This window comes from Pantherophis guttatus, chromosome 9 (assembly GCF_059756535.1).
Source record: "Pantherophis guttatus breed Tessera chromosome 9, ASM5975653v1, whole genome shotgun sequence".
NCBI lineage: Eukaryota > Metazoa > Chordata > Lepidosauria > Squamata > Colubridae > Pantherophis > Pantherophis guttatus.
The window spans coordinates 26575001-26600000 of record NC_142071.1 but is presented as its reverse complement, the minus strand read 5'-3'; the positions used below and the strand labels follow the sequence as shown (position 1 = coordinate 26600000).

Here is a 25000-nt window from a genome sequence, read left to right as displayed (position 1 = left end):
AAAAATGGGCCGTGGGGGGGTTGTGCCCCCCCCCGCACGTCATTTTGGGCCTAGGAGGTCTCTCTGAAGCCTCTTGGGAGTGAAAATGGGCCGCCGGGGGGCGGGACCACACCCCTCCAAATCCCATTTTGGGCCTAGAAGGCCTCCCTGCACTTACCTGGGAATCAAAATGGGGTGCGTGGAGACTCCTGGAAAGGGTGGGGAGAGGAGGGGCAGAGCCAGTCAGCAATTTAACTACCGGTTTGCCCGACCCGGCTGAATCCCAACACTGCTACCTCCCCTTCTATTTCATTGAATTTCATGCCATCCAGATTGAACTGAGAAATATAGCAGCAATATCTACATGCAGACCTACCTGCTGGGCAAGGAATTGGGGAAGAAGTCCCCTGAGGACAGAAATAGCCTTGAGGGCAAACATCTCCCATTATCCCATCAGTTGGATTGGGCAGAGTAGAGCCTCCAGTACAGTAGAAGCCGGGATCACATGGGCCCGATGGAGCAGCCAATTCAGAAGATGCACAGTAAAAACCTTACAAAGAAAGAACAATATGTGATAGGACCAGTGTCTTCGCAAATCTTTTCCTCATTAGAAGATATATTCTGGCACTATTAATCTAATCTACAATAGACTGCAATTCTTTCAGTGTCATTTCAAGGGCATGTACACATGTGGCAAAATCAAATCAAAAATTTGAAGTAAAAAAAAATAAATCTTCCTTCTTCAACCTAGACGTCCTCCAGCTGAGTTAGACAACCACTCTCAGAATCCCGTCAAAATGGGTCAGAAGAACAATTCAACTGCACTGAATTTCATTTCCAGTTCGGTTGGGTGAATATACTTCATTTTTGAAAATCGTGTTTTGGGGAAAACTTTGATTACATGCAGGGGACAAAGCTGAGGGATGGAAAGAGCGAATTCTTGACCAGAAAGAAGAAAGCAAGCACCACTCATGATCTTTTGCACCAGGTGTTAAATCTATGAGAACTTCCAGGATTTTTGTGTATATGATTTACACATTGATGACATGGGGTTCTAGCATTGGTGAAATCCAAATTTTTTTACTAACGGTTCTGTGGGCGTGGTTTGGTGGGCGTGGTGTGGCTTGGTGGGCATGGCTGTGGAAGGATACTGCAAAATCTCCATTCCCTCCCCACTCCTGGGGGAAGGATATTGCAAAATTTCCATTCCCACCCCACTCTGGGGTCAGCCAAAGGTGGTATTTGCTGGTTCTCCGATCTACTCAAAATTTCTGCTACCGATTCGCCAGAATCTGTCAGAACCTGCTGGATTTCACCCCTGATGTAGATGTATGTTGTAGGCTAGATAGAACCATAGATAGATAGATAGAATCTTCAATTGCAATAGAAATAAGGCAAAGAAGTATAGGGAGGATAATGTGCTACTGTGGCTGTGTAACACTCCACTCTTATATTCCAAGTGTTGAATCTCATGCTAAATCTCATTTTGAGTGTGAACCAGCTGCTTTCAGTAAAAAACAGATTCTTTTAAAGGATTGTGGAAATGTCCTGAGAGCAAAACAGCACTAGGTTTCAGGCTCTGAATACACAATGTTGGATCCCACTGCTCTTCCTTTTTTCTATTGGTTCAGAAAACAGTGTTGCCTTGTTTCCTTGATTGCTCATCAATGTAAATTTATAGCCCGTTGTTGAGATCAGACCTTGGGAGATAGAAGTCATCTCAGGACAAATCTACTCGGTTTCTTCCGGTCTAGAGAAAGGAACTTGGACATCCAGATGTGAATGCCAAGAGTTCAGGGGTGAAATCCAGCAGGTTCTAACAGGTTCTGGAGAACCAGTAGCGGAAATTTTGAGTACTTCAGAGAACCGGCAAATACCACCTCTGGCTGATGCCAGAGTGGGGTGGGAATGGAGATTTTGCAACATCCTTCCCCCAGGAGGGGAGGGAATGGAGATTTTTGCAATATCCTTCCCCTGGAGTGGGGTGGGAATGGGGATTTTGCAATATCCTTCCCCTGCCATGCCCAGCAAGCCACGCCCATAGAACCGGTAGGGGAAAAAAATTTGGATTTCACCCCTGCAAGAGTTTCTTGGTGAAAGTGAGAAATACGTTTACCTGGACTACAAAGAATGGGAACAGAAGAAGCTTCTGGACAGAATGACCCTGCTTGACACCTTCGAATTAAGTCTGCTTCTGAAATAAGAAAAAAAAAAGCATGTCTCCATTTTGCAGAGCAAACGTGATGAGCATTTTGTGGGACCTAAACACGAAACATTTTGCACTCGAGCCATTTCAATTTGGCTGCTGAAAGAGACCTGCTTAACCATAGCAAAAATGTGAATTTCTCCCCTTTGATTCGTTTTCTGACTTGAATACCGGCACATACATACATACATAAAGGAAGGAACCCAGACTGAAAAGAATTGCCCAGACTCAACTCTAGTTTCTGAAATTTCAATAGGTGCTGATGACATATTATTCAACAAACATAATTATCTTCTAAAAGCCTGGGAGTGGAATTCTTTATTAACCAGTTTTAAATAATTAGCACCACGCATGGCTGCCTTGAGCATTTTCAAGTTAATATGATCAGTGCAGAGGTAATTCCCCTGTTCTTCCTTAGGCACAGAGGAATAATACATTCCAATTTTGCTTCCTGATCAGGGGGAAAAATTTATCTCATCCCCCCCTCCCAAAGGTATTAGTGAGAGCTAGTTTGGTATAGTGCAGAGGTCTGCAACCTTAAACACTCAAAGAGCCATTTGGACCCATTTCCCACAGAAAAGAAAACACCGGGAGCCACAAAACCCTTCCCGTGCCTGACTATTTCTTGAGCCACCACAAAACTAGCATATGTAGTAGAATTAAATGTTCTGTTTTCTTCTGAAACTTTTCTTTTCTTGGATTTATCCATGGTTGGGTTGGCCTACTGGGGTTGAAAAGCTCAATAAATCACATGCTGACAGCAGTGGTGGGTTCCTCCTGGTTCGGTCTGGTTCGGCCGAGGTGGTAGCGGTGACGATATGACGTCACCGAACCGGTTCTCCCCTCCCCCCGTCCTCCCACCCCCCAAGACAAATTCCTTGTGTGTCCAATCACACTTGGACAATAAAAAATTCTATTCTATTCTTCTAATAGAATAACAGAGTTGGGAGAGAGCTTGGAGTTCTTTTAGTTCAACCCTCTGCTCAAGCAGGAAACCCTACCCCATTTCAGATAAATGATTGTGTCAGTGTTTCTTGCAAAAACCAAATCCAGAAGCACACACAGATAAACTGATTCAGCTGGATTCATTAACTTCTTTATACACATAATAACAGATGAAGTATTTACAATACCAATAGTTGATTCTTCTTCAACATAGTAGCAGTTACAACACAAGGCAGGAGAGAACAGTTAGTTTCATTTTCAGCAGAGCAGACAGCATGTCCACACAGACACACACACACACTGGTTTCAGTTTTGTTTCTCAGCACAGAATCAGAAGCTGCAGACTAAGACACACCCTGGCTCCAGTCTGTCTCAGCTCCCAATTGGCTGGCTTAATTGCTATGGCTATTCATTGGCTGACCTTGTTACCATGTCTTCCCAGTCATGAATATTCTGACAGATGGTCTAATCTCTTATTAAAATCTTCTAGTGATGGAGCACCCACACCTTCTGAAGGGAAGCTGTTCCACTGGTTTCTCCTTAGTTCCAGGTTGCTTCTCTCCTTGATTAGTTTCCATCCACCAGCTTCTTGTTCTGTCTTCAGGTGCTTTGGAGAATAGGTTGACCCCCTCTTCTTTGTGGCAGTCCCTTACATCTTGGAAGACTTCTATCATGTCACCCCTGGTCCTTCTCTAACAGAATATAAGTATAACAGAATTGGAAGGGACCTTGGAGGTCTTCTAGTCCAACTCCTGCTCAAGCAGGAAACCCTACACCATTTCAGACAAATGGTTGCCCAACCTCTTCTTAAAACCTTCCAGTGTTAAAGCATTCACAACTTCTGGAGGCAAGTTGTTCCACTGATTAATTGTTCCAATGGTCAGGAAATTTCTCCTTAGTTCTAAGTTGCTTCTCTCCTTGATTAGTTTCCACCCATTCCTTCTTTTCCTACCCTCAGGTGCTTTGGAGAATAGTTTGACTCCCTCTTCTTTGTGGCAACCCCTTAACTCAATATTATTATTACTCAATAATAATTTTTAAAAAATTAAATACCAGAATGATTTCCTGTAAATATTGGCTTGCCTGTCATTGACCCAAGTGGGCAATACCATCCTGCCATGCAGATGCCATCTGGGCTGATCAAACCGGGCTTGGAGCAAAATTTCCCAGAGGGGCAGGGCTGGCATTCAGCCACCGTCCTGATACTCAAAATTTCACTGTAGGTCCCTCTAGGACAAGGGAACTGGGTAGGAAACTTGGTGTTCTTTGGGCAGTAATGACCTAAAGTGAAAAAGAGATGGATATTTCCAATTAATTTAGCAGACCGATTCTAAACAAGCCCACTCGGAGCTGATTAAGTCAACATGAAATCAGGAATTATGAATAATAAATACAAGAGAAAATTGCAGGAAGGATTCTCCTCTCACCCATTAGATTAAAATATGGATCCTCCAAGTGAATCTTAACTAAACTTAGAAAGAATGTGAGTAAAGTCATGAATAGGCCACTTCTTACACTTAAAAATAGAACACTGCACTTGAAAATGAAGTATATCTCTTGAGCTGTTGAACTCTAATTAGGCAAGGATGAATTCCAGGAAACCAGAAACCAATATGTCTGCTCTGTAATAATCTTCAGATGAACCCAAGGGCCATTATCTATTGGGGAGTTGGGAACATATTAAGCAGCAAGGGATATCTATTGATCTTTGCTATTTGCTCAACTAGGGATCACCGTCTACAGCACAAAGCCTTCCAAATATTGTTGGCAAGCATCTCCCATCAGCATGACCGGTGGTAAACAATGGTAATGTTGCAACTCAACATCTGTTGGGTTACGCATTGTTTCTTCCTCACTGCCTTAGCATACTAAAACTTCAAGGACCATTGCTTCAATTCTCAGAGAAAGATTCAAGTCAATATGCAAGTAGAAGACCTTTGCAATTTTTAAAAGTTAATGGAAGATGCCTGGACGACATCTTCGAATCTCGCTGTTTGAAAAAGTTGCATAACATTCTCAGAGACTCTTCCCATCCTGCTTACAATCTTTTTGGACTGTTGCCTTCTGGCAGAAGATACAGAACAATTAAAATTCGGACCACACGTTTTCGGAATAGTTTTTATCCCAGAGCTATAATTGCACTCAACAATGAACTAAAGGGCTACCATCAGTGAGCTGTTGGACAGCATTACTTGGTCTGTTGTGTGGATGTTTGGCTGGTTTAGGGGTGGGGAATTTGTGGTGGGTGGGTGGGGGGTATTTGGGAATTGTTATGTGTGTTGGACCTGGTCTTTGGGTGTTAAGTGAATTTTGTTGTATGGGTATACTGTGTATACACGTACAATGATAATAAACTTATCATTATTATTATTGAAGGATTGTGGAATTGAGCAGCGTGGTGGCTTAGTGGTGAAGATGCTCACCTCCCACTCAGAAGGTTGAGAGTTCAATCTCCACAGTTATTTTTGTTGGGTATAATCACGGATTGTACGGTTATAGAGACTAATTTGATCCTGAATTTAATAACTGCAGCAAGATTGTTGGTGGCGCAGTATTGGAAGAAGGAAGATTTGCCTACTATTCAAGAATGGATATTAAAAGTAGCAAACTTAGCAGAGATGGCAAAGATCTCAGCCTATTTGAAGGACTATTCAAATGAGAAATATATGATAGAATGGAGAAGATGGATAGATTATATTCAAAGTAAATATCGGACTAAAAAATTTCAAATAGCTTACGAATAGATAGAGAGATGTTATTATGTATTCAAATTTAGTTTGGAGGGAAGGGGGGGATATATGTAAACTTTTAAAAACTTTTCAATAAAAAAAATCAAAAAGAAAAAGAAAGAAAGAAAAGAAAAGAAAAGAAAAGAAAAGAAAAGAAAAGAAAAGAAAAGAAAAAGAGAGTTCAATCCTAGGGAGTGGCAGATGTTTCTTTCTCCTAGGCTCAAAGAAAGAAAATATCTGCTGTGAACTCTTTATGGCATCAGGAAGGGCATCCAGCCAGTAAATGCTCAGCTCCATCCAGTTGCCCTGATTCTACCCTGAATTGAGGGATTACAGAGTTGTAAAAAGGGAGTTTAATGGAATGATTGCGGAAGGGTGAAACTCACCAGCAGGGCAGTGGGTGTAGTTGGCAGAACCGATATCACAATAAGCCCCTTCTGGACAATCTAAACATTGATCCATTCCCCAGAAGGGATTGTAGTTTCCTGCTGGACATGGCTGTGGTCTGCCACTCCCCATCATACAATAATGGCCAGGTGGGCACCGACCACCTTTGCTTGTAACCTGCAAATAAAAATGAATACTGTCAAGATAGAAGATGTTGAGGATCCTAATGGGAAGCAAAGAAGAAAGGCAAAATTATGCCACATGGGATTGCTTAATTTAAGCTATTGAGTTGTTGTTGTTGTTGTTTTTATTTATTTTTATTATTAGATTTATATACCACCCTACTGTTCAGGGCGGTGAACAGCCAAGAGATAAAACACACAGAATTACAAAATTTAAAAACAGTATAAAAACCTAATTAAATAAATTTGGCCCAGAACAGATTAAAACACCCCTAAAATTTTAGACAAATTTAAAATTTACAATTAAAAATTAAAAAGGGAAAGTTAGGCTAGGCCAGCCTGTTGGAATAAAAAGGTCTTGAGGGCACGGCGGAAGGTGCGTAAATCCGGGATCCTCCGTATCTCTGGGGGGAGCTCATTCCAGATAGCAGGTGCCCCCACAGAGAAGGCTCTTCCCCTGGGGGCCGCCAGTTGACACTGTTTGGCTGATGGCACCCTGAGGAGCCCCTCTCTATGAGAGCGTACTGGCCGGCGAGAGGCTATTGGTGGCAGCAGGTGGTCCCGTAAGTACCCGGGTCCTAAGCCATGGAGCGCTCTAAAGGTGGTAACCAAAACCTTGAAGTGCACCCGGAAGACCACCGGGAGCCAGTGCAGCTCGCGCAGGAGAGGTGTTACATGGGAACGCCAAGTAGCTATCATAACCACCCGCGCGGCCGCACTCTGCACCAGTTGGAGCTTCTGGGTGCTCCTCAAGGGGAGCCCAATGTAGAGAGCATTACAGTAGTCCAGGCGGGAAGTGACGAGGGCATGAGTACCGTGCATAAGGAGTCCCGATCCAGAAAGGGACGCAACTGGCGAATCAGGCGAACCTGATAAAAAGTCCTGGATCCTGTTGTTAGGATCCTGCAGTAGATGAAAAAGGATCTAAGCAAACACGCTGTAGCCAAACTCCCCGTGGCCAATTTCCCACAGCTGACTCATTTGTGGACTTCAACTCCCAGAATTGCCTAGTCAGCATGCCTGGCTGAGGAATTTTGGGAGTTGAAGTCCACAAGTTGCTAAGTTTGGAGACCCCTGATCTAGATAGTGAAACCCACAGAGGAGGTCTTTTAAAAGAGACCCTCCTGCTTTCAGGACTATCTGTTGAGCATAGATCATTTCCAGATGATGGGCTACTTCACTGCATCAGCACCACTAACCAGATCAGGTCTTGGAGAAACAGCTCCTCCGCTGCAATAAAATCCCGAGTCACAAAGACCAGCAGGAGATACAAGCCCTGTCCCATCACAGAAATATCCTGCAAAGAAGCAGAAATTCAAGAGTGTTTTCAAGATTGGTGGCTGATGGGAATTAAAGGGCAAAACGAAATGAGCTCTTAAAAACCAAAGACCAAGATAGGACTTCATCAAGACTGATTCCTAAGAGACCACCTGGTCTAAGCTGTAAAAATATATAGTTTATTACAGGGGTGAAATGCTTCCAGTTTGGACCGGATCGCCTGATCCGGTAGCAATGGCGGCGGGTGGTTTGGAGAACTGGTAGCAAAAATCCCTGCCCCCCCCCACCATTGCCCAGCTGAGCCGCGCGATCATCAGAGGCTTTTTTTTTTTAAGCATTTTTTCTACAACCTCTTTGGTCGAAAAAATGCTTTTAAAAGTAAAAAAAAAAAGCCTCTGATGATCGCGCAGCTCAGCTGGGATCATCAGAGGCTTTTAAAAGCATTTTTTCTACAACTTCTTCGGTCGAAGAGGTTATAGAAAAAATGTTTTTAAAAGGAAAAAAAGCCTCTGCCGATCAGGCAAGTCAGCTGGGATCGTCAGAGACTTTTTTTAAAAAAAAGAAAGCCTCTGCTGATCAGGCAAGTCAGCTGGGATCGTCAGAGACTTTTTTTAAAAAAAAGAAAGCCTCTGCTGATCAGGCAAATCAGCTGGGATCGTCAGAGGCTTTAAAAGCATTTTTTACAACCTCTTCAGCCGAAGAGGTTGTAGAAAAAATGCTTTTAAAAGTAAAAAAAAATGTTGGCCACACCCACTCAGTCATATTACACCCCCCCACACCAAGGCACGCCCACAGAACCGGTCGTAACAAATTTTACATTTCACCACTGGTCTATTATGCTCAATGACATCAGCAAGTTGTCAGCATTCTAATGCTGCCATAAAGAGAAGACGAAGAGGCTTGACTTTTCACCTACTTATTTTCTCTGTAGATAATATCCCCTAGGAGATGGGATGGGAGGGGGGACATTCCTGTGGGTTGAAGTCAGGAGGGGAGGGGAGACTGGGGAACGGAAAGGGAAGGGTTTGGGGTCAGAGGGTTAGTATCGGCTACGACAGAGTCGGGATCAGATCTGTCGTACTCAATAAATGGAAGATTTCAGCAAAGATTAATTGTTTGGAAATGCAATTTATTTGAGATGACATCGAAACCTGACACAAGTATTGTGGGCCCAATTGGCAAAAGAAAGCTCAGAACCACATCGGTTGGAAAAGACGTGGAAGAGGCCTTCATCCTGCAGTGGATACACAATGACTAAAATGATGGTGACAATGGTGATGGTGATGATACAGATAGTCCTCGACTTACAACAGTTCATTTAGTGACCTTTCAAAGTAACAACGGCCCTGAAGAAAGTGACTTATGACCATTTTTCACACTTAGGATCGTTGTAGCATCCCCATGGTCATGTGATTAACCTTCAGATGCTTGACTCACATTTATGACCGTTGAAGTGTCCTGCAGTCAAGTGATACCCTTTTCTGGCCTTCTTACAAGCAAAGTCAATAGGGAAGTCAGATTCATCTCACAACCGTGTTACTAATGTAACAACTGCGGTGATTCACTTAACAAATCACCATCCTCTTTTAACGACCTCATAATCCCTTGCTGGGTGGAGTCTGGGCAACGGAATGGAGCTGAATGTTTACTGGCCGGATGCCCTTCCTGTTGCCAGTACGGAGTTTTATTCAGCAGATATATTCTCAGTGTGCCCAGAGAGAGAAATATCTGCCTCTACCTAGGATCAAACTCACAGCCTCCTGATTGCGAGGCGAGAGCTCCACCTCTAGGCCACCGCACCACCCGAGTGATTCACTTAACAAATTTCTCACTTAACAACAGAAATTTTGGACTCAATTGTGATTGTAAATTGAGGACTAACTGTAATGATTAGCAGAGAGGGTGTCACGAGTGTTTCCAGGATTGCTGTTGCTACTTGCTTACTCACAAACAGTATGGTTTCAATCAAGCCATCTCCTGTTTGTAATTACCTGCAAGCCTTCCCCGCCCTAGTTAATTGCAGGTTAACTCCCTATATAAGCAAGGACCTTTTTGCTTGCTACTCGGGCCTAAACCCTGGTTTTAGGCCTAGATGCAAGAGCTCTTGCTGGAAGCTGCAAGCAGGGCTCAGTGCAACGTCGCAGATGGGAGAAGAAGCACAGATAACTCTGGACACTGTTACAGAGAAACTCCTACGGATGCTTGCCTTTTGCTGTTTTGAAGCACGCAAGCTATCATCGGGACTGCTGCTGGACATTCTTCCTCCCACACACTTCAAGCTACGTTTGCTGTTTGAACTGTTTTTACTTCAGGTGACTTTTAGCTGTGAAGTTTGTACTGCCCCCACTTTGATTGCCTTGATGATGTATCGACACCGAAGCTGCTTACCTTCATGTTAGCTTTATTCTCTTGTGAACCGTTTCGGTATTGTGGAGAGAGATCTAGGGAGATAGCCTTGCTTCACATACCCAGATAAGACTTTGTTTTAATGTGCTTTCTTAAAGACATAGTGCTTTTTAAATGTTTTAAAGTAAATTATATTTTTACACAAGATGCCTCTGTCAGAATTATTTCAGTCTTAGTGTGTTTACTCATGAGCTGGTTCACGGTCCGGGGTACGCCTCAACCTCATTCCCTAACAGAGGGACCATTTCCTATATTTTCTGCTGCCATCTAGTAGCATCTACGGAACTTGAAACATCCCTCAAACTTTCTGCATTCTCTGATGACGTCCCATCCGTGCATTGAAATTTACATTTCTGACTTCTCCCTCATTTACCTGCACGACACAGGAGGCAGTCTTCCAACTTGGTATTTCCTGTAGAGTTGCTGTAGAACCCAAGGGGGCAGGGTTGGGGGGAGGCAGATCCTTTTGGACAGTAATGACCTCTGGGACATATATTCCCGAGCAGATCTTTCATTGGGGTTGGGATAGAAGCACCTGCCAGGCAGTAATAGCCTGCTGAACAAGGGCCGGTGACCTGGGCTTGACCTGAGAAGCCACAATAATGACCTGAAAGAGAGGAAGTGGAATTATTTAACATTGCATTAAAAAAGAAATGAAGTATGTGGCATAGAAAAGAGTACTTGCAACCCAGAATAACAGAGTTGGAAGGGATCTTGGATGTCTATCCATCCATCCATCCATCCATCCATCCATCCATCCATCCATCCATCCATCCATTTATTTATTTATTTATTTATTTATTTATTATTTATTTATTTATTTATTTATTTATTTATTTATTTATTTTATTGGTTCGATTTATATGCCGCCCTTCTCTGGAGACTCAGGGCGGCTTACAATGCATTAAGCAATAGCCTTCATATTTTTGTATATACCTGCTTAGTAGGGCTTTTGCCCCCCCACCCCAATCGGTGTTCTTTTTTATACAAAGTCAGTTTACTGCCCCCACAATCCAGGTCCTCATTTTACCTACCTCGGAAGGATGGAAGGCTGAGTCAACCTTGAGCCTGGTGAGATTCGAACTTGCAGTAATTGCAGGCAGCTGGTGTTACTTAACAGTGCTTTAGTCTGCTGCGCCACCAAGGCTCTTCTAGTATCTTCTGCTCAAGCAGGAAATTCTATACCAGTGATCGCTAACCTTTTTCTCCTCAGGTGCCAAAAGTGTGGGTGCGCGTGCGATAGTGTGTGTGTGCCCATACCCATAATGCAATGCCCCCCATGCACGCTCTGCCTCCCTGCACCTGCGCGCACAATCCCCCAGCGCTGCCTCGCCCCCCTGAGCAGACATGTGCGATTCCCCCATGCTTACCCACCACCTCCCACACATGCGTCCGTGACCACCACCACCCGCACTCCATTTTGGGCCTAGCAGGCCTCCCTGAAGCCTTCAGAGCACAAAGTCCAGAAGTGGCCTTGATATGGAAACAAAAGTACTTATGTTCTTTTCTTTAATCAAAATAGTCGATTTTGCCATTTCAGCCAACTCCATCTAGTTGACTAGATTCTTGAGTGTAGGCCTGAGCAATAAATCAGCTTAAATGGAGCCTAACACATGGTCCTGATTTTTCACACCTGACAATTTAGGACAGGGATCAGCAACCTGCGGCTCTGGAGCCGCATGTGGCTCTTTCAACCCTCTGCTGCGGCTCCCTGTCGCCAGTTGGTAAAAGGAAAAAAGATGCCGTGCTAGGAGGAGAGTCTATGGTGGGGAAGCCTACTGTGGTCTGCCAGCAGCCTGATGAGCTGGTAGCGGAGTCGGACAGTGAGGAGGCTGGGGAAGGCCCAAACAAGGGCTCTGTGTCGGAGGCAGAGATGGGGCCAGGGCCATCTGGGAGTTATGCATGGACTCCGGAGACTCCAGAGTCAGACATCAGAGAGGCAGAGGAACAGGAGGAGCCTGTTCCTAGTGCGTGCATGCGCAGAACTGCCAGAAGGCACAAACAGTTAAAACAAAAGGGACGACTCAGGAGTAAGGCCTGGAGATGATTGGCCTCTCCCATAAGGCTTAAAAGAGGAGCAAAGGCAAGTGGGCCCTTTGCCGGAAAGCAACGTTGTTAATTCTGTTCCCAGTCGGCATCTCTGTTTGATTCTGGAATCTGTGTGGCTTTGCCAAGTAGGTCTTTGGCAGAGTGTCAAGGGAGATAAAGGTTGGTGATTATCCCGAAGGACTTCTCCCGAAGGACTTTTTTGCAGCTAATTGGGACTCAGCTGTGAATGAACGTAATTCACAGCTTTTGCAATAAAAGAGGTTTTTGGGACTACTTGTGTGTTTTAAAGACTCAGGAAGCCTAGGTCACAATAGAACCAGACTTCTGGTCAACAGAGGAAAAAAAAAAACACCACGCTATGGTGGGGGAACCAGACTTCCAGTCAGCAGAGGAAAAAGGACGCCACGCTAGAAGGAGGCTCTATGGTGGGGGAACTGGATTTCCAGTCAGCTCCTAATTGAATGGGGGACTTCCGGTTAGGATGGTTTGTGGCTCTTCGAGTGTTTAAGGTTGCCGACCCCTGATTTAGGAGAATAAGGTGGATTTGTTTGAATAAAACCCATAATTGCTTCTACTCTAGACAAAAAACAGCAACACTCAAGTTGAATCTCTTGACTTTCCTCTTCTTTCCTAGACTTCTAGAAGAAAAAAAAGCATTCAACAAATTGCCAGTGATTGGATGGTTTGAAAATACCCACCTGGTGTACATAGTAGGCATAGAGCGATATTACTGATTCCTACGTTGGGGCTGTAAGTCCCTTGAGGACATGGAAACTGATTTTCGGACCTTGTGCCAGGAGGACAATAATGCCCAACTGGACATTTGCTGTTGACCAAGGAGGAGGAATTTTGAAGACAAAAGTACCTTCAAAAAAAGAAAAGAAAAAAGAAGGCATAAAAAGGAAGAAAGATATTGAATTCCTGGGGCAAACATTTAACAGATTAACAGAGTTGGGAGGGACCTTATAGGTCATCTAGTCCAACCCCCCGCTCAAGCAGGAGACCCTACACCATTTCTGACAAATGCCAGTGAAATCTTTTCTTGAAAGCCTCCAGTGATGAAGCTCCCACAACTTCCGAAGGCAACTTCTGTTCCATTGGTTGAAAGTTCCTCCTCATTTCTAGGTTGAATCTCTCCTTGGTCAGTTTCCATCCATTATTCCTTGTCTGGCCTTCACATGCTTTGGAAAATAGCTTGACCCCCTCCTCTCTGTGGCAGCCCCTCAAATATTGGAAGACTGCTATCGTGTCTCCCCTGGTCCTTCTCTTCACTAGACTAGCCGTGCCCAGTTCCTGCAACCATTCATTGTATGTTTGAGCCTCCAGTCCCCTAATCATCCTGGTTGCTCTTCTCTGCACTCTTTCTAGAGTCTCAACATCTTTTTATATCTTTTTTATAGTGTGGTGACCAAAACTGGATGCAGTACTCTAGATGTGGTCTTACTAAGGCTTTATAGAGTGGTATTAGTACCTCCCTTGATCTTGATTGCATCCCTCTGTTAATGCAATTTAGGATTGCTTTGGCTTTTTTGGCTACTGCTGCACACTGTTGGCTCATATTTAGCTGGTTGTCCACTAAGACTCCAAGATCCCTCTCACAGTCACTGCTATTAAGTCTGGTTTCCCCCAGTTTATATGTGTACTTTTGTTTTTTCTTACCTAAGTGTAAGACTTTACTTTTCTCTACATTTCACCGTTTCTTTACGCGGCCAAACTCAATAAATAAGAACGCCCAAGGGTGATTTATTTCCAAACAGGGTTAATATATTCCTAGTTTAACCAAAATGGTTTACAGAAACATTGAAAGTCATAAAAGAAGGGTACTAGCAGGGAGAAAAAAAAAAACAGAACAAAAAGAACCTCCGGCAATGCATATCAATATAAAAGCGCTGGCAGCAAAATCTTTGCAGAGCAGAGCTCAAAGAGGTCATGAGATTCAAAGATTTCCAGAAAATAGACTTGATTTTCTGGATGCTAAGTGAAGAGTTCTGGGAAGGATTATCTCCCAAATGGGGAGATGCTCTTTAAAAGCCATCTCTAAAGCCTCTGTGGTCTATTTCCGTGATGGCAAACCTATGGCACGCGTGGCCGAAGTGGCACGCGGAGCCATGTCACCTGGCATGTGTCCCGTCGCCTGTTCCTCTTCTGGGGCGTGTGCGCATGCACCAATCACCTGTCCTTTGTGCATGTGGCAGTGCTGGAAACTGGAAGAGTTGGTTTCTAGTGTGCACGTGTGCGCTGGCCAGCTGATCATTGTACGTGCATGCCCGCCAGAAACCCGGAAGAGGAAGGGGCGACGCCACGCATGCAAATGCCAGGAACTGGAAGCTCATTTCCCAGCGCGCACATGCCTCTTGGGCAGGACCTCAGTTGCTGTGAGATGCAGACAAATTTAATTTTCATCCTTTCCACATTTAAATTGTCCCCTACAAATGCTATTTATTTATTTGTTTGTTTGTTTGCCTGCAATGGATTACACCAGTGGTCTTCGTATTCATTTCCCACTTCAGCAGGAAATGCCTAATCCGGGCAGGAAAATGAGGAACTACCAATCAGTTAAGGCTGCCCAAAGGCTGAAATGAAGAGAACACGCTTATTCCCCAGCTGAGATGTTACCAGGGGTAGGCTTCAAAAAATTTAGCAAGGGTTTCTCTGTGTCAGATGTAAATGCCTTATTCTCCAATGTGTAAATAATGTATATATGGAACATCAGAGGTTAACTTATTCTTTGGACTTTAATGTATTCATAACTTACCACTCCCATTCCTAGCTCCACCCCTTGTATATATAAGGAGCCACCCTCACCATTCTTGCTGCTTCTAACTTGAATATTCGGTGAATATAGAATGCCTATCATAATTAAAAAGAAATATATTTAAAGCTCTAACTCCTATTATTTTTATTGAGTCTGATCCTGAAAATATTGCAACAAGCTGGTAGCAGAGGATGGTTAATTGACTCAATAAGTAATTAAAAATGTCAAAGAAAGATAGGCCCAACACCAGGGCCTACAGCAAAGAAATAGAAACTGATCAAGAGATGATCAACGAATCCACCAATGCGATTTCGAGAGAATCCGAAGAATACACCACTGAAGAAGAAGAACTAATGAGTGAAAATAATGACCAGAAAGAAATCGAAATAGAAAATAACGAACTCAGGTCAGAGATATTAAAGATACTAAAAAGCCAAAAGAATGATGAAAGTCTCATCGCGGACCTCCAGGAGATGCTGAAGAACAGCGGAGCAGCGAGAGAGAAAAACGTCATTAAAGAAAAACCCAAAGATCAAAAAACCGTAAGTGAGATGACTACTGAGAAAATAGTTGTTAAAAAGAAAAGATGTGATCCCGCGCGAAATTTTGAATGGCAGCCATCTTGGTTTCAACGAACTTCAAAAGAGAATGGAGCAGAGCCAATCAAAACGCTCAGTTCAAAATTTCTGGCGCGAAAAACACTATCAGATGAAGAAAGTGAGAAAGAAGTCTCAAACTCTTCAGATGATCCAAAATCAGAAAGTGAAGACGATTTAACAAAATCTCAAGTAAAATCAGCAATGAAAACGCTTTTTGCTGCTTTTGGGCCAAGACTGAAAATTACCAAGACATCTACGAAGAAGCAAGAAATCAAACCGGCGACTCAAGACCTGCACGCTCCCATCCTGATTTCGAAAGCGACAACGCCCGAGCCCAGAGAGCCATGCCGATTTCGCCCTACACCACAGACAAGATCGAATACCAACGCACACAAAAAGAAGAAAAGAACCGTCGCCACCACCAGAACCCCAAAAACCGAGCCAGAGACCGACTCATCTGAGGAGGAGCGGATCGAGAGAGCTGAAAGGGAGAGAACCTTCCACGACGCCACCAAAGAAGAAATGAGCAACGCGCATGTGCGAAACTACGTAGACGACCCAGAAGGACTTGAACTGGCCAGAGAACCGCGCAGACTCATTGCAAGCATCCCAATGCCGTTCTGTAATTTCCTGCACTTGAGAGATCACGGACTGCCCCAGGTTGTAAGTAATGGACAGAATAACGTAGGTAACTTACCCAGTGACTTCCCAAAACTTAGAATTGATGGCATTAATTTACAAGAGTGGTATCAACAGCTTCAGGTTATTTTCATGAAAGAAAATTTACTATTCTTTATAACTAGCCCTCCAAGAAGACCTTGGACTTTAAAAATAGATTGTTTACATCATAGAGCATTTTTCATAATAATATCTAGCGTGTCTCCTGCAATGTATCATAGCATCAAACCAAACCTAACTGTATCAGAAATAATTCAATGCATGTTTAATCTATTTCACAGCGATAGCGTAGCTACAACCACAAGAATGTCTAAGGATTTCTTTTCCTCTAGAGTAAAACCAGGGGTTTCTATAAGTGAGCATTTGATAAATCTAAACAAAATAAGAGCTGAGCTACAATTGAGGGGGGAAGTGATTTCAGATCAAACAATGAAAAGTGTTATTATCAATTCACTTGATCCATCATGGGATAGCTTTATGTCACACTTAGATACCATTAATTTGGGATATTTATCCATAGAAAGTCTATCTAACAAATTGATAGCAGAAGACAATTCAAGAAAAAATCGATCCAGTAACCAAACAGACCACAAACCTTTTAGGAAAGTAGTCTTTCAAGATAAACATAATGAGGCCTTTAGATGCTACAATTGTGGATCCAGGGAACATAGTAGAAGAGACTGCCCCAAAGTCTCAAGAGAGAGACATAGGCCAGAATATAGGAGCAAATATAATTACAGACAATCTTCCACAGATAGACACGAATATAGAAGTCCACCAAATTACAAAGAAGGTAGAGGGGGTAGAGAAAATTCAAAAGAGAGGAAATCTGGGTCACTGAATGGGCTAAATAAACAAGACAGCACCAGAACACAGCAGGATGAGAATAACAATTGGCTTATTGATTCTGGTGCAACAAATCACACCACCAACAACAAAAGTATATTATCTTCATTTATAGAAGATAAGTTTGTGATAAAGGTAGCTAATCAAGAAAAGGTTCAAGTACTAGGCAAAGGAAATGTGACCTTGCCTGGTCTAGGGAAAATAGAGGGGGTATTATTAATCCCAGAAATACCTCACAACATACTAAGTGCCATAAAATTAAGCAGAGAATCTGATATCAATATAGTTTTCTCAAAGGGGAAAGCAACTATAGAAAAGAACAAAACAAATGTAGGTACTGTAATGATAAAAGGAGGTCTACCCTATCTGATAACTAAAGAAAGATGTTTACATAACATTGATTCAAATATGGAAGATTGTATTGAAGCAGATGATGAAAATGTCAGTAACAGTGACAATGATGAGTGTAGAATAACTCATGATCACAAAAATACATACAAGGAAAAGAAACCAAAAATAGGTAAACCAATTCATGATGAGTGTGCTCACATCTTACACAGGAAGTTAGGACATGCAAGCTTTCCTGTAGTACAAAAAATGACTGAACACGCAGAAGGTGTCAAAATAAAAAATTGTGAAAATTATTTGGAATGCTCAGTATGTAAATCCACCAAACTAAAAACCAGTCCCAGACCAAAAAAATCTAACAGATCAACTAACAATATTTTTGATTTGGTACATATGGACTTAGTTGGTCCATTAAGTCCCTCAATTACCTATAGAAAACGTTACTTCTTAACAATAGTGGATGACTACAGCCGATATGGTTTTGTTTACACATTAAAGCACAAGGATGAAACATTTCAGAAATTTAAGGAATTCTACAAACGTATAGAAACACAACATAATATCAGAATAAAGCAAATTATGACAGATAGGGGATGTGAGTTCATGTCTAAAGAATTCTCCCAATGGTTAAAGGATAGAGGAATGTTACATTTCACGTCCAATCCTTTTTCTGCATTTCAAAATGGAGTTGCAGAGAGGAAAAATTCCACACTACAAACCATGATTAGGTGCACATTAGAGGATGCTGGTTTAGGCAAACAATTTTGGTCAGAGGCATTACATTATTCAAATTACACTCAAAATAGAACCTGGTCCAGTATTGTGAATAAGACACCATATGAGGTGATGTACAATAGAAAACCCAAATTATCACACATGCACATATTTGGAGTCACTGCTGACGTACACATACCTAAACAATTGAGGAGAAAGGGAGAAAACGTATCCAGGAGATTAAGATTCATGGGATACGAAACTGGAACCAAAGGGTACAGATTTATTGATAGTAATAACAAATTTATAGTATCCAGAACAGCTGTGTTCCATGAACAGGCCAATTGGTCAAAATTGCACCTTAATGAAATATTTCCTAATAAATGTAAAGATACGATATCTTGCGAGGAAGGAACAACAGAAAATCAAAATATTAACAAAAGTAAGAACAAAACCAAAACTTGGACTAATAGTCAGCATAAAATAAAGACAGACACATTAACAAAAAAGGAAGCTAGATATTTGCATGATAACCATAGCAAGCCTGAAAGAACTATTAGAAACAATAGAAACCAAATACCAAATAAATACAAAGATTACATAATGCATATGAATGGAGAACAAATAACACCTAACACATATGAAGAAGTATTGAAACTTCCACATAAAGAAAGAGAAAAATGGGAACTAGCTATGGAAAAAGAGATGGAAAGTTTACAAGGATTAAATGTATTCACACCTGCGATCGCACCTAAGGATAAAACAATTATAGGTACCAGGTGGATTATAAAATTAAGAACTTAGAAGGAGGCAATACCTTATACAAGGCTAGACTAGTTGCACAAGGCTATGCACAAAAATACCCAGAAGACTATACTGATACATATTCACCCACAGTGAGAACAGAGAGTGTCAAAACAGCCCTTGTAGTAGCATCTGCACTCAATCTGGACGTATTCCAATATGACATACAGACCGCATACTTACATGCAAAATTAGATAAGGAAATATATGTAAGAGCACCACACAGTCAATACACTAATAAGAACGAAATTTGGTTATTAAATAAGAGTCTGTACGGATTAAAGCAATCCGGCAAAAGATGGTACGATTGCTTGGTAAAAGTACTTAAGACCATGGATTTCAACGCCACCACTGCAGATAACTGTTTCTTTGTAAAAAAGAGTAATGATCATATTGAATTTGTATTAATTTACGTGGACGATATTTTATACATTGGAAAGCATAAAGAGAGCAGGGAAATCTTTGTAAATAAGTTAAATGAACACTTCTCACTGAAATCTCTGGGTAAAGTGAATAAATACCTTGGTGTGCAAATTAACAAAACTAAAAGGGGATTCAAACTTACACAGAAAGATAAAATCATCGAACTCCTAAACAAATGTAACTTAAATAATGCCAAAACCTGTGACACCCCTATGCAAACTGATTTTCTTAGAAACACTGATGAATCTTCCCCTGAGTTTAAAGACAACACATTTTACAGATCAGTTATAGGTTCACTCCTTTATATATCTAATTGGACTAGGCCAGATATTGCATTACCTCTCAATCTACTGTCAAGATATGTTAGTAAACCAACCTTGTATCATTGGGAAGCTGTCAAAAGAATTCTAAGATATCTGAAGGGTACATTAGATTTTTGTTTAATGTTGGAACCCAATAATGACAGAGAACCAAAAATTACTTGTTATGCTGATGCAGATTGGGCTGGTGATACATCATGCAGAAAGAGTACTTCTGGTTATGTTTTTCTATTGAATGATTGTCCAGTTTACTGGTATACTGGTAAACAAGAACTAGTAGCCACTTCTACTACAGAAGCGGAATATGTTTGTTTGTCCAAGGCTGCAAATAACCTTGTATGGTTCAATGATCTGATCACTGATGTTTGGAAGAAACCCACTTTACCATTTATTATGCATGAAGACAATAAAGCGGCCATTGAAATATCCAGATCCGATGCAATTGGACAAAGGTCCAGGCATATTGATATAAAGTTTAAGCATGTGAGACAACTGTCTCAAGACGGATTCATTAAAGCAATACATTGCGATACTTCTGAACAATTAGCTGACATATTAACAAAACCCTTACCTTCTAAGCAACACAAATATTTAACTTCTAAATTATATGTATTATATTGTCCTGAATCAGAATGTAATTGGTGTTGTGTAACGAACCGGCATTTAGAGGGGGATTTGTCAGATGTAAATGCCTTATTCTCCAATGTGTAAATAATGTATATATGGAACATCAGAGGTTAACTTATTCTTTGGACTTTAATGTATTCATAACTTACCACTCCCATTCCTAGCTCCACCCCTTGTATATATAAGGAGCCACCCTCACCATTCTTGCTGCTTCTAACTTGAATATTCGGTGAATATAGAATGCCTATCATAATTAAAAAGAAATATATTTAAAGCTCTAACTCCTATTATTTTTATTGAGTCTGATCCTGAAAATATTGCAACACTCTGCCCAGTTGCTGGGTAGACGTGGCCATGGTGGGAGTGGCCTAGTTGGCCTCTTGCACCCCGGTGGGGAGGGGGTGTTTTTGCCCTCCCCGGGCTCTGGAGGCTTTCCTTGAGCCTCCAGGAGGATGAAATCAGCCTCCCCAGGCTCTGGAGGCCCTCTGGAGGCCGGAAATGGGCCCGTTTCCCTCCTTCCTGAATTTCCATTAGGCCCGGTTTCCATTAGCCACCCTGCACTTACCTGCATCCAAAATGGGCCGCGTGGGGACTCCTAGGAGGGGAGGGGAGGGGTGGGCGGGGCCAGCCAGGAGTGGGATTTGGGAGTTCTCCGAACTGCACAGAATCTTAGCTAGAGGTTCTCCCAAACCCCTGCGAACCCCCCAGCACCCCACCAATATCCCTTCTCCCTTGGTTTGCCCTTAGCAAAAGCAATCATTTTCTCTTATCTATCCCACTCAATGGGGTCACCGCTATTGACAATGTTCTTCTTTTGCACCGGATGTCATGATTCTCCTTGTCTGCTCACCCATCGGGGCAGAGAAGGCAGCTGGCTTGCTTCTCCAAATCGTTATACGATCCCGCTGGGCAAGGCAATGGATTAACTGTGCCCTGAGGGCAAAAATACCCTGGAAGAGAAATTGGCAAAGTATTGAAAACAGCAGGGTCCTCTTGTAGCCCAGGCAAGACTGAAGACTAGCACAAAGAAGTTCTCCCTCAGAGCAATTCTGAAAAAGGCTTCTGGAAATAATGAAGGTTCTGTGGTTCTTTTAGGTCAAGATAAAGAGGAAGATGCCACAGACACTTTTTCTTAAAATAAATAAAAAAAAGAGGAAATTGTGCTGCAGAGCATTAATCTAAAGACCTGGAGAGAGGAGGAACAAAAGCATCTGAGAAAACACTGTATTTTTCTCCCCGCTTTAATTCTTTGGAAGAGAAGAATGCAACAAAGTAAGGAAATGCACACCTACACACACTGGGTTTTCTTTTTTAAAAAATATCCCATCGATTCACTCGTTTCAGGAGATTTGTATTGGGTTTTGTTCCACCCAATTTAAGATAGGAATTTTCTTACAGTCCTACCTGGAATTGCTAAGGATTGAATCTTTGCCCTTCTGAAGGACATGCTAACCCTACTGAGATCTGACTCAGATTTTTGCCAGATCATTATCTGAAGATCGAACCATCACTCGTAGAGTTAAAGTAATCATTAAATAATGGCAGGCGTTCTACCAAAGTAGGAAATATAGGTCCTCCTGTTTGCTTCTTTCCTCTTTTAAAACACACCCAGAGACACAAAAACACCCCCAAAATGAAATCTGGTGTGGAATAAGGATGTCTTCTCCTTGATAAGGTGAATGGAAAAGCTTAACCCTTTGTTTCAGGGGCAGAAGAAGCCACTGGATGATGAAGAGGTGCAACCAGGTGGAGCCTCTAAGCTAAGGAATGCCTGGGAGATGCCTTCATGGGACCAAAGCTCCTGAGAAATTGAGGCCTGAAGTGTCAACAAGCAAAGATCTGAGTTATAAAATCACTGAGAAATCTCCTGGGGACTCAGTACTGATTGAATGGGGAGAGTTTCTCCAAGTTTTGAAAAACTCCAGTTTAGTCTCTCTTCCCAGTCATCCTTCGACCTGTGTTGTAATAACCATATTCCTTTAGAAAGGAAGAAAAAGGTTGTGGCGAAATGGCTGAATGCTAAAAACAGAAGTTCTCAAGAACCTCTCATCGATAGATAACAAAAGGTCATTTCAGTCCAAATTGAAGCTTGAAATTTCAAGACATATGCAAAAATGCAGAGCCAATTTGGTGTAGTGGTTAAGGCGTTGGCTTAGAAACCAGGAGACTATGAGTTCTAGTCCCACATTAGGCATGAAAGCTGACTGGATAACTCTGGGCCAATCAGTAGAAGATTGTGAGTTCTAGTCCCATTTTAGGCACAAAAGGTGGCTTGGGTGGCTTTGGGCTAATCACCAGGAGATGGTGAGTTCTAGTCTCACCTTAGGCGTGAAAGTTGGCTGGGTGACTTTGGGCCAATCACTAAAAGATTGTGAGTTCTAGTTCCATTTTAGTCACAAAATTTGGCTGGGTGACTTTGGGCCAGTCACTAGAAGATTGTGAGTTCTAGTCTCACCTTAGGCATGACAGTTGGCTGGGTGACTTTGGGCCAATCACTATAAGATTGTGAGTTCTAGTCCCATTTTAGGCACAAAAGGTGGCTTGGGTGGCTTTGGGCCAATCACCAGGAGATGTTGAGTTATTTATATATATTTGTTTTCTGAGGTTTTCGCGGGTGTTTGTATGTAGGTCTTTGGTTATTCGGGTTTTCTCCCACGTAAAATTGGAGGTGTCTTGGCAACGTTTCGTCGAAGTCTCATTCGTCATCTTCAGGCTGGTGTTCTCGGCTTCGTGCTTCTAGGAGCAATGTGTGTGATCGCAACTGTTTCTTCCTTTTAACTGCCAGTGGGAGTGTGAACTGATTGGGTGGGAGCTTGGCTGTGTTCTGATTGGGTGGAGGTGTGTTCTGATTGGTTGGGGGTTTGGCTGTGCTCTGATTGGATGGGGGGTTGGCTGTGCTCTGATTGGATGGGTGTGTGTTCTGTTTAGGTGGGGGCTTAGTTGTGTTCGGGTTATATTTTTATATATATATAAATAATAAAGGTAGGATAAGCATCTAATAAATAAATAAATATACCTTGGGGACAAGGACCTCCACTCTGGCTTGTGGTCGGTGGGCTGGGCAGCATTGAGCCCAAGATACAGAAGAACCCTTCTTGACATGGTCCAGTGGGGGCTGCCAACCCCGAAGTATTGCAGAAGTGGCCTGGCAGACAAGGGGAGCATTCGACCTGTCACAGAGAAAGGACATTTTTCAGGGTGGTTTTCCAAGCTGAAATTCAGAACGTTCGTGGGAGGGGGAAAAAACTTTTTCAAAGATGTCTCTTCAGTTAGAAATATCTGATTTTTAAACACAAAGGAGATGACCTTCCCTGTGTACCTTGGAACCTTCAGCACGTATTACAGTACTTTTGAAAGCACACAAAGAGCTCAATTTCCCAAAGCTGTAATTCTCCTTACTTTAAGACCACATTCTCTCCCCATTCTCTAAGAAAACCTTTTGGTCTGGTTTTAAGAAATGAAAAAGTTCGACTTGTACGAGTTTGCGCTGATTATTTGTCCACTCTTGGTCGCCTTACAATGGTCTTTGACTGAACGCAGTTGTGACGAAAACAAGAATAATGGAAAGTAATTCTTCTTTGTGCATTTTGATATGGCCTTTGACATTGTACTATTTTGGCTCTTGTTTACTTAGATGGGTGGTTTATCTGCCTATGTTGTGTTTTGCGACAGAAATATAGAGTACATATAAAAATAATATATGGAAATAACAAATAAAGACTGAATCAACCATAAATGTGATATATACAGAGAAACAATATCTACATACATCTACATCAGGGGTGAAATCCAGCAGGTTCTGACAGGTTCTGGAGAACCGGTAGAGGAAATTTTGAGTAGTTCGGAGAACTAGCAAATACCATCTCTGGCTGGCTCCAGAGTGAGGTGAGAATGGAGATTTTGCAGTATCCTTCCCCCAGGAGTGGGGTGGGAATGGAGATTTTGCAATATTCTTCCCCTGCCATCAATCAACACCCAGATAAATTAACACCAAGTAGTAAACAATACCTCAATCAAGGAACTACCAACTCAATAAACCACAGCCTAATGAAAGAACCATCAAGAACATCAACACTGACAGGGTAAGTTATTAGTAAATAAACAGAGAGCAAATCCCACTCCCTTCCGGCATTGATGATGTTATATAGTTGGATAATAAAATGTCCACAAGAAACCAACCAGCCTCAGAGAGCACCACACTTCAACCCTGTGCTTCAAGTATTCTCTTCCTTGTGATGAATAGTTACAGTCTTGAAGGGAAAAAAAAAAACCTTTGAAAGTTCTTGTTATGGTCTGCCACCAGCCTGTGGAGCTGGCAGCGGAGTTGGACAGTGAGGAGGCTGGGGAGGAACATGGGCCAGTCCTGGAGTCTGGGAAAGGCTCAGACGAGGGCTCTGCATTGGAGGCAGAGATGAGGCCAGGGCCATCTGGGAGTGATGTGCGGACTCCGGAGCCTTCAGAGTCAGACATCAGAGAGGCAGAGGAACAGTAGAAGCCTGTTCCTAATGCGTGCATGCGCAGAGCTGCCAGAAGGCAAGAACAGTTAAAACAAAAGGGACGACTGGGGAGTAAGGCCTGGAGATGATTGACCCCTCCCATAAGGCTTAAAAGAGGAGCAAAGACATGTGGGCTCTTTGCAGGAAACGCTGTTAATTCTGTTCCCAGTCGGCATCTCTGTTTGATTCTGGAATCCGTGTGGCTTTGCCAAGTAGGTCTTTGGCAGAG

General features: G+C 42.4%; 1 protein-coding gene across 1 annotated transcript in view; it reads right to left on the bottom strand.

Annotated features, from left to right (window-relative positions):
- The window catches only part of LOC117668244 (uncharacterized), a 167242-nt gene that overhangs the window by 63786 nt on the left and 78456 nt on the right, over positions 1-25000 (bottom strand). Inside the window, exons 34-42 of the mRNA XM_087875571.1 lie at positions 23292-23445; positions 21126-21225; positions 12860-13026; positions 10486-10719; positions 7628-7725; positions 6246-6423; positions 4184-4411; positions 2096-2173; positions 356-529 (exon numbers count right to left, since the gene is read on the bottom strand). Of these exons, the coding sequence (XP_087731697.1) occupies positions 356-529; positions 2096-2173; positions 4184-4411; positions 6246-6423; positions 7628-7725; positions 10486-10719; positions 12860-13026; positions 21126-21225; positions 23292-23445 (1411 nt within the window). The remainder of the gene's footprint in view (positions 1-355; positions 530-2095; positions 2174-4183; positions 4412-6245; positions 6424-7627; positions 7726-10485; positions 10720-12859; positions 13027-21125; positions 21226-23291; positions 23446-25000) is intronic.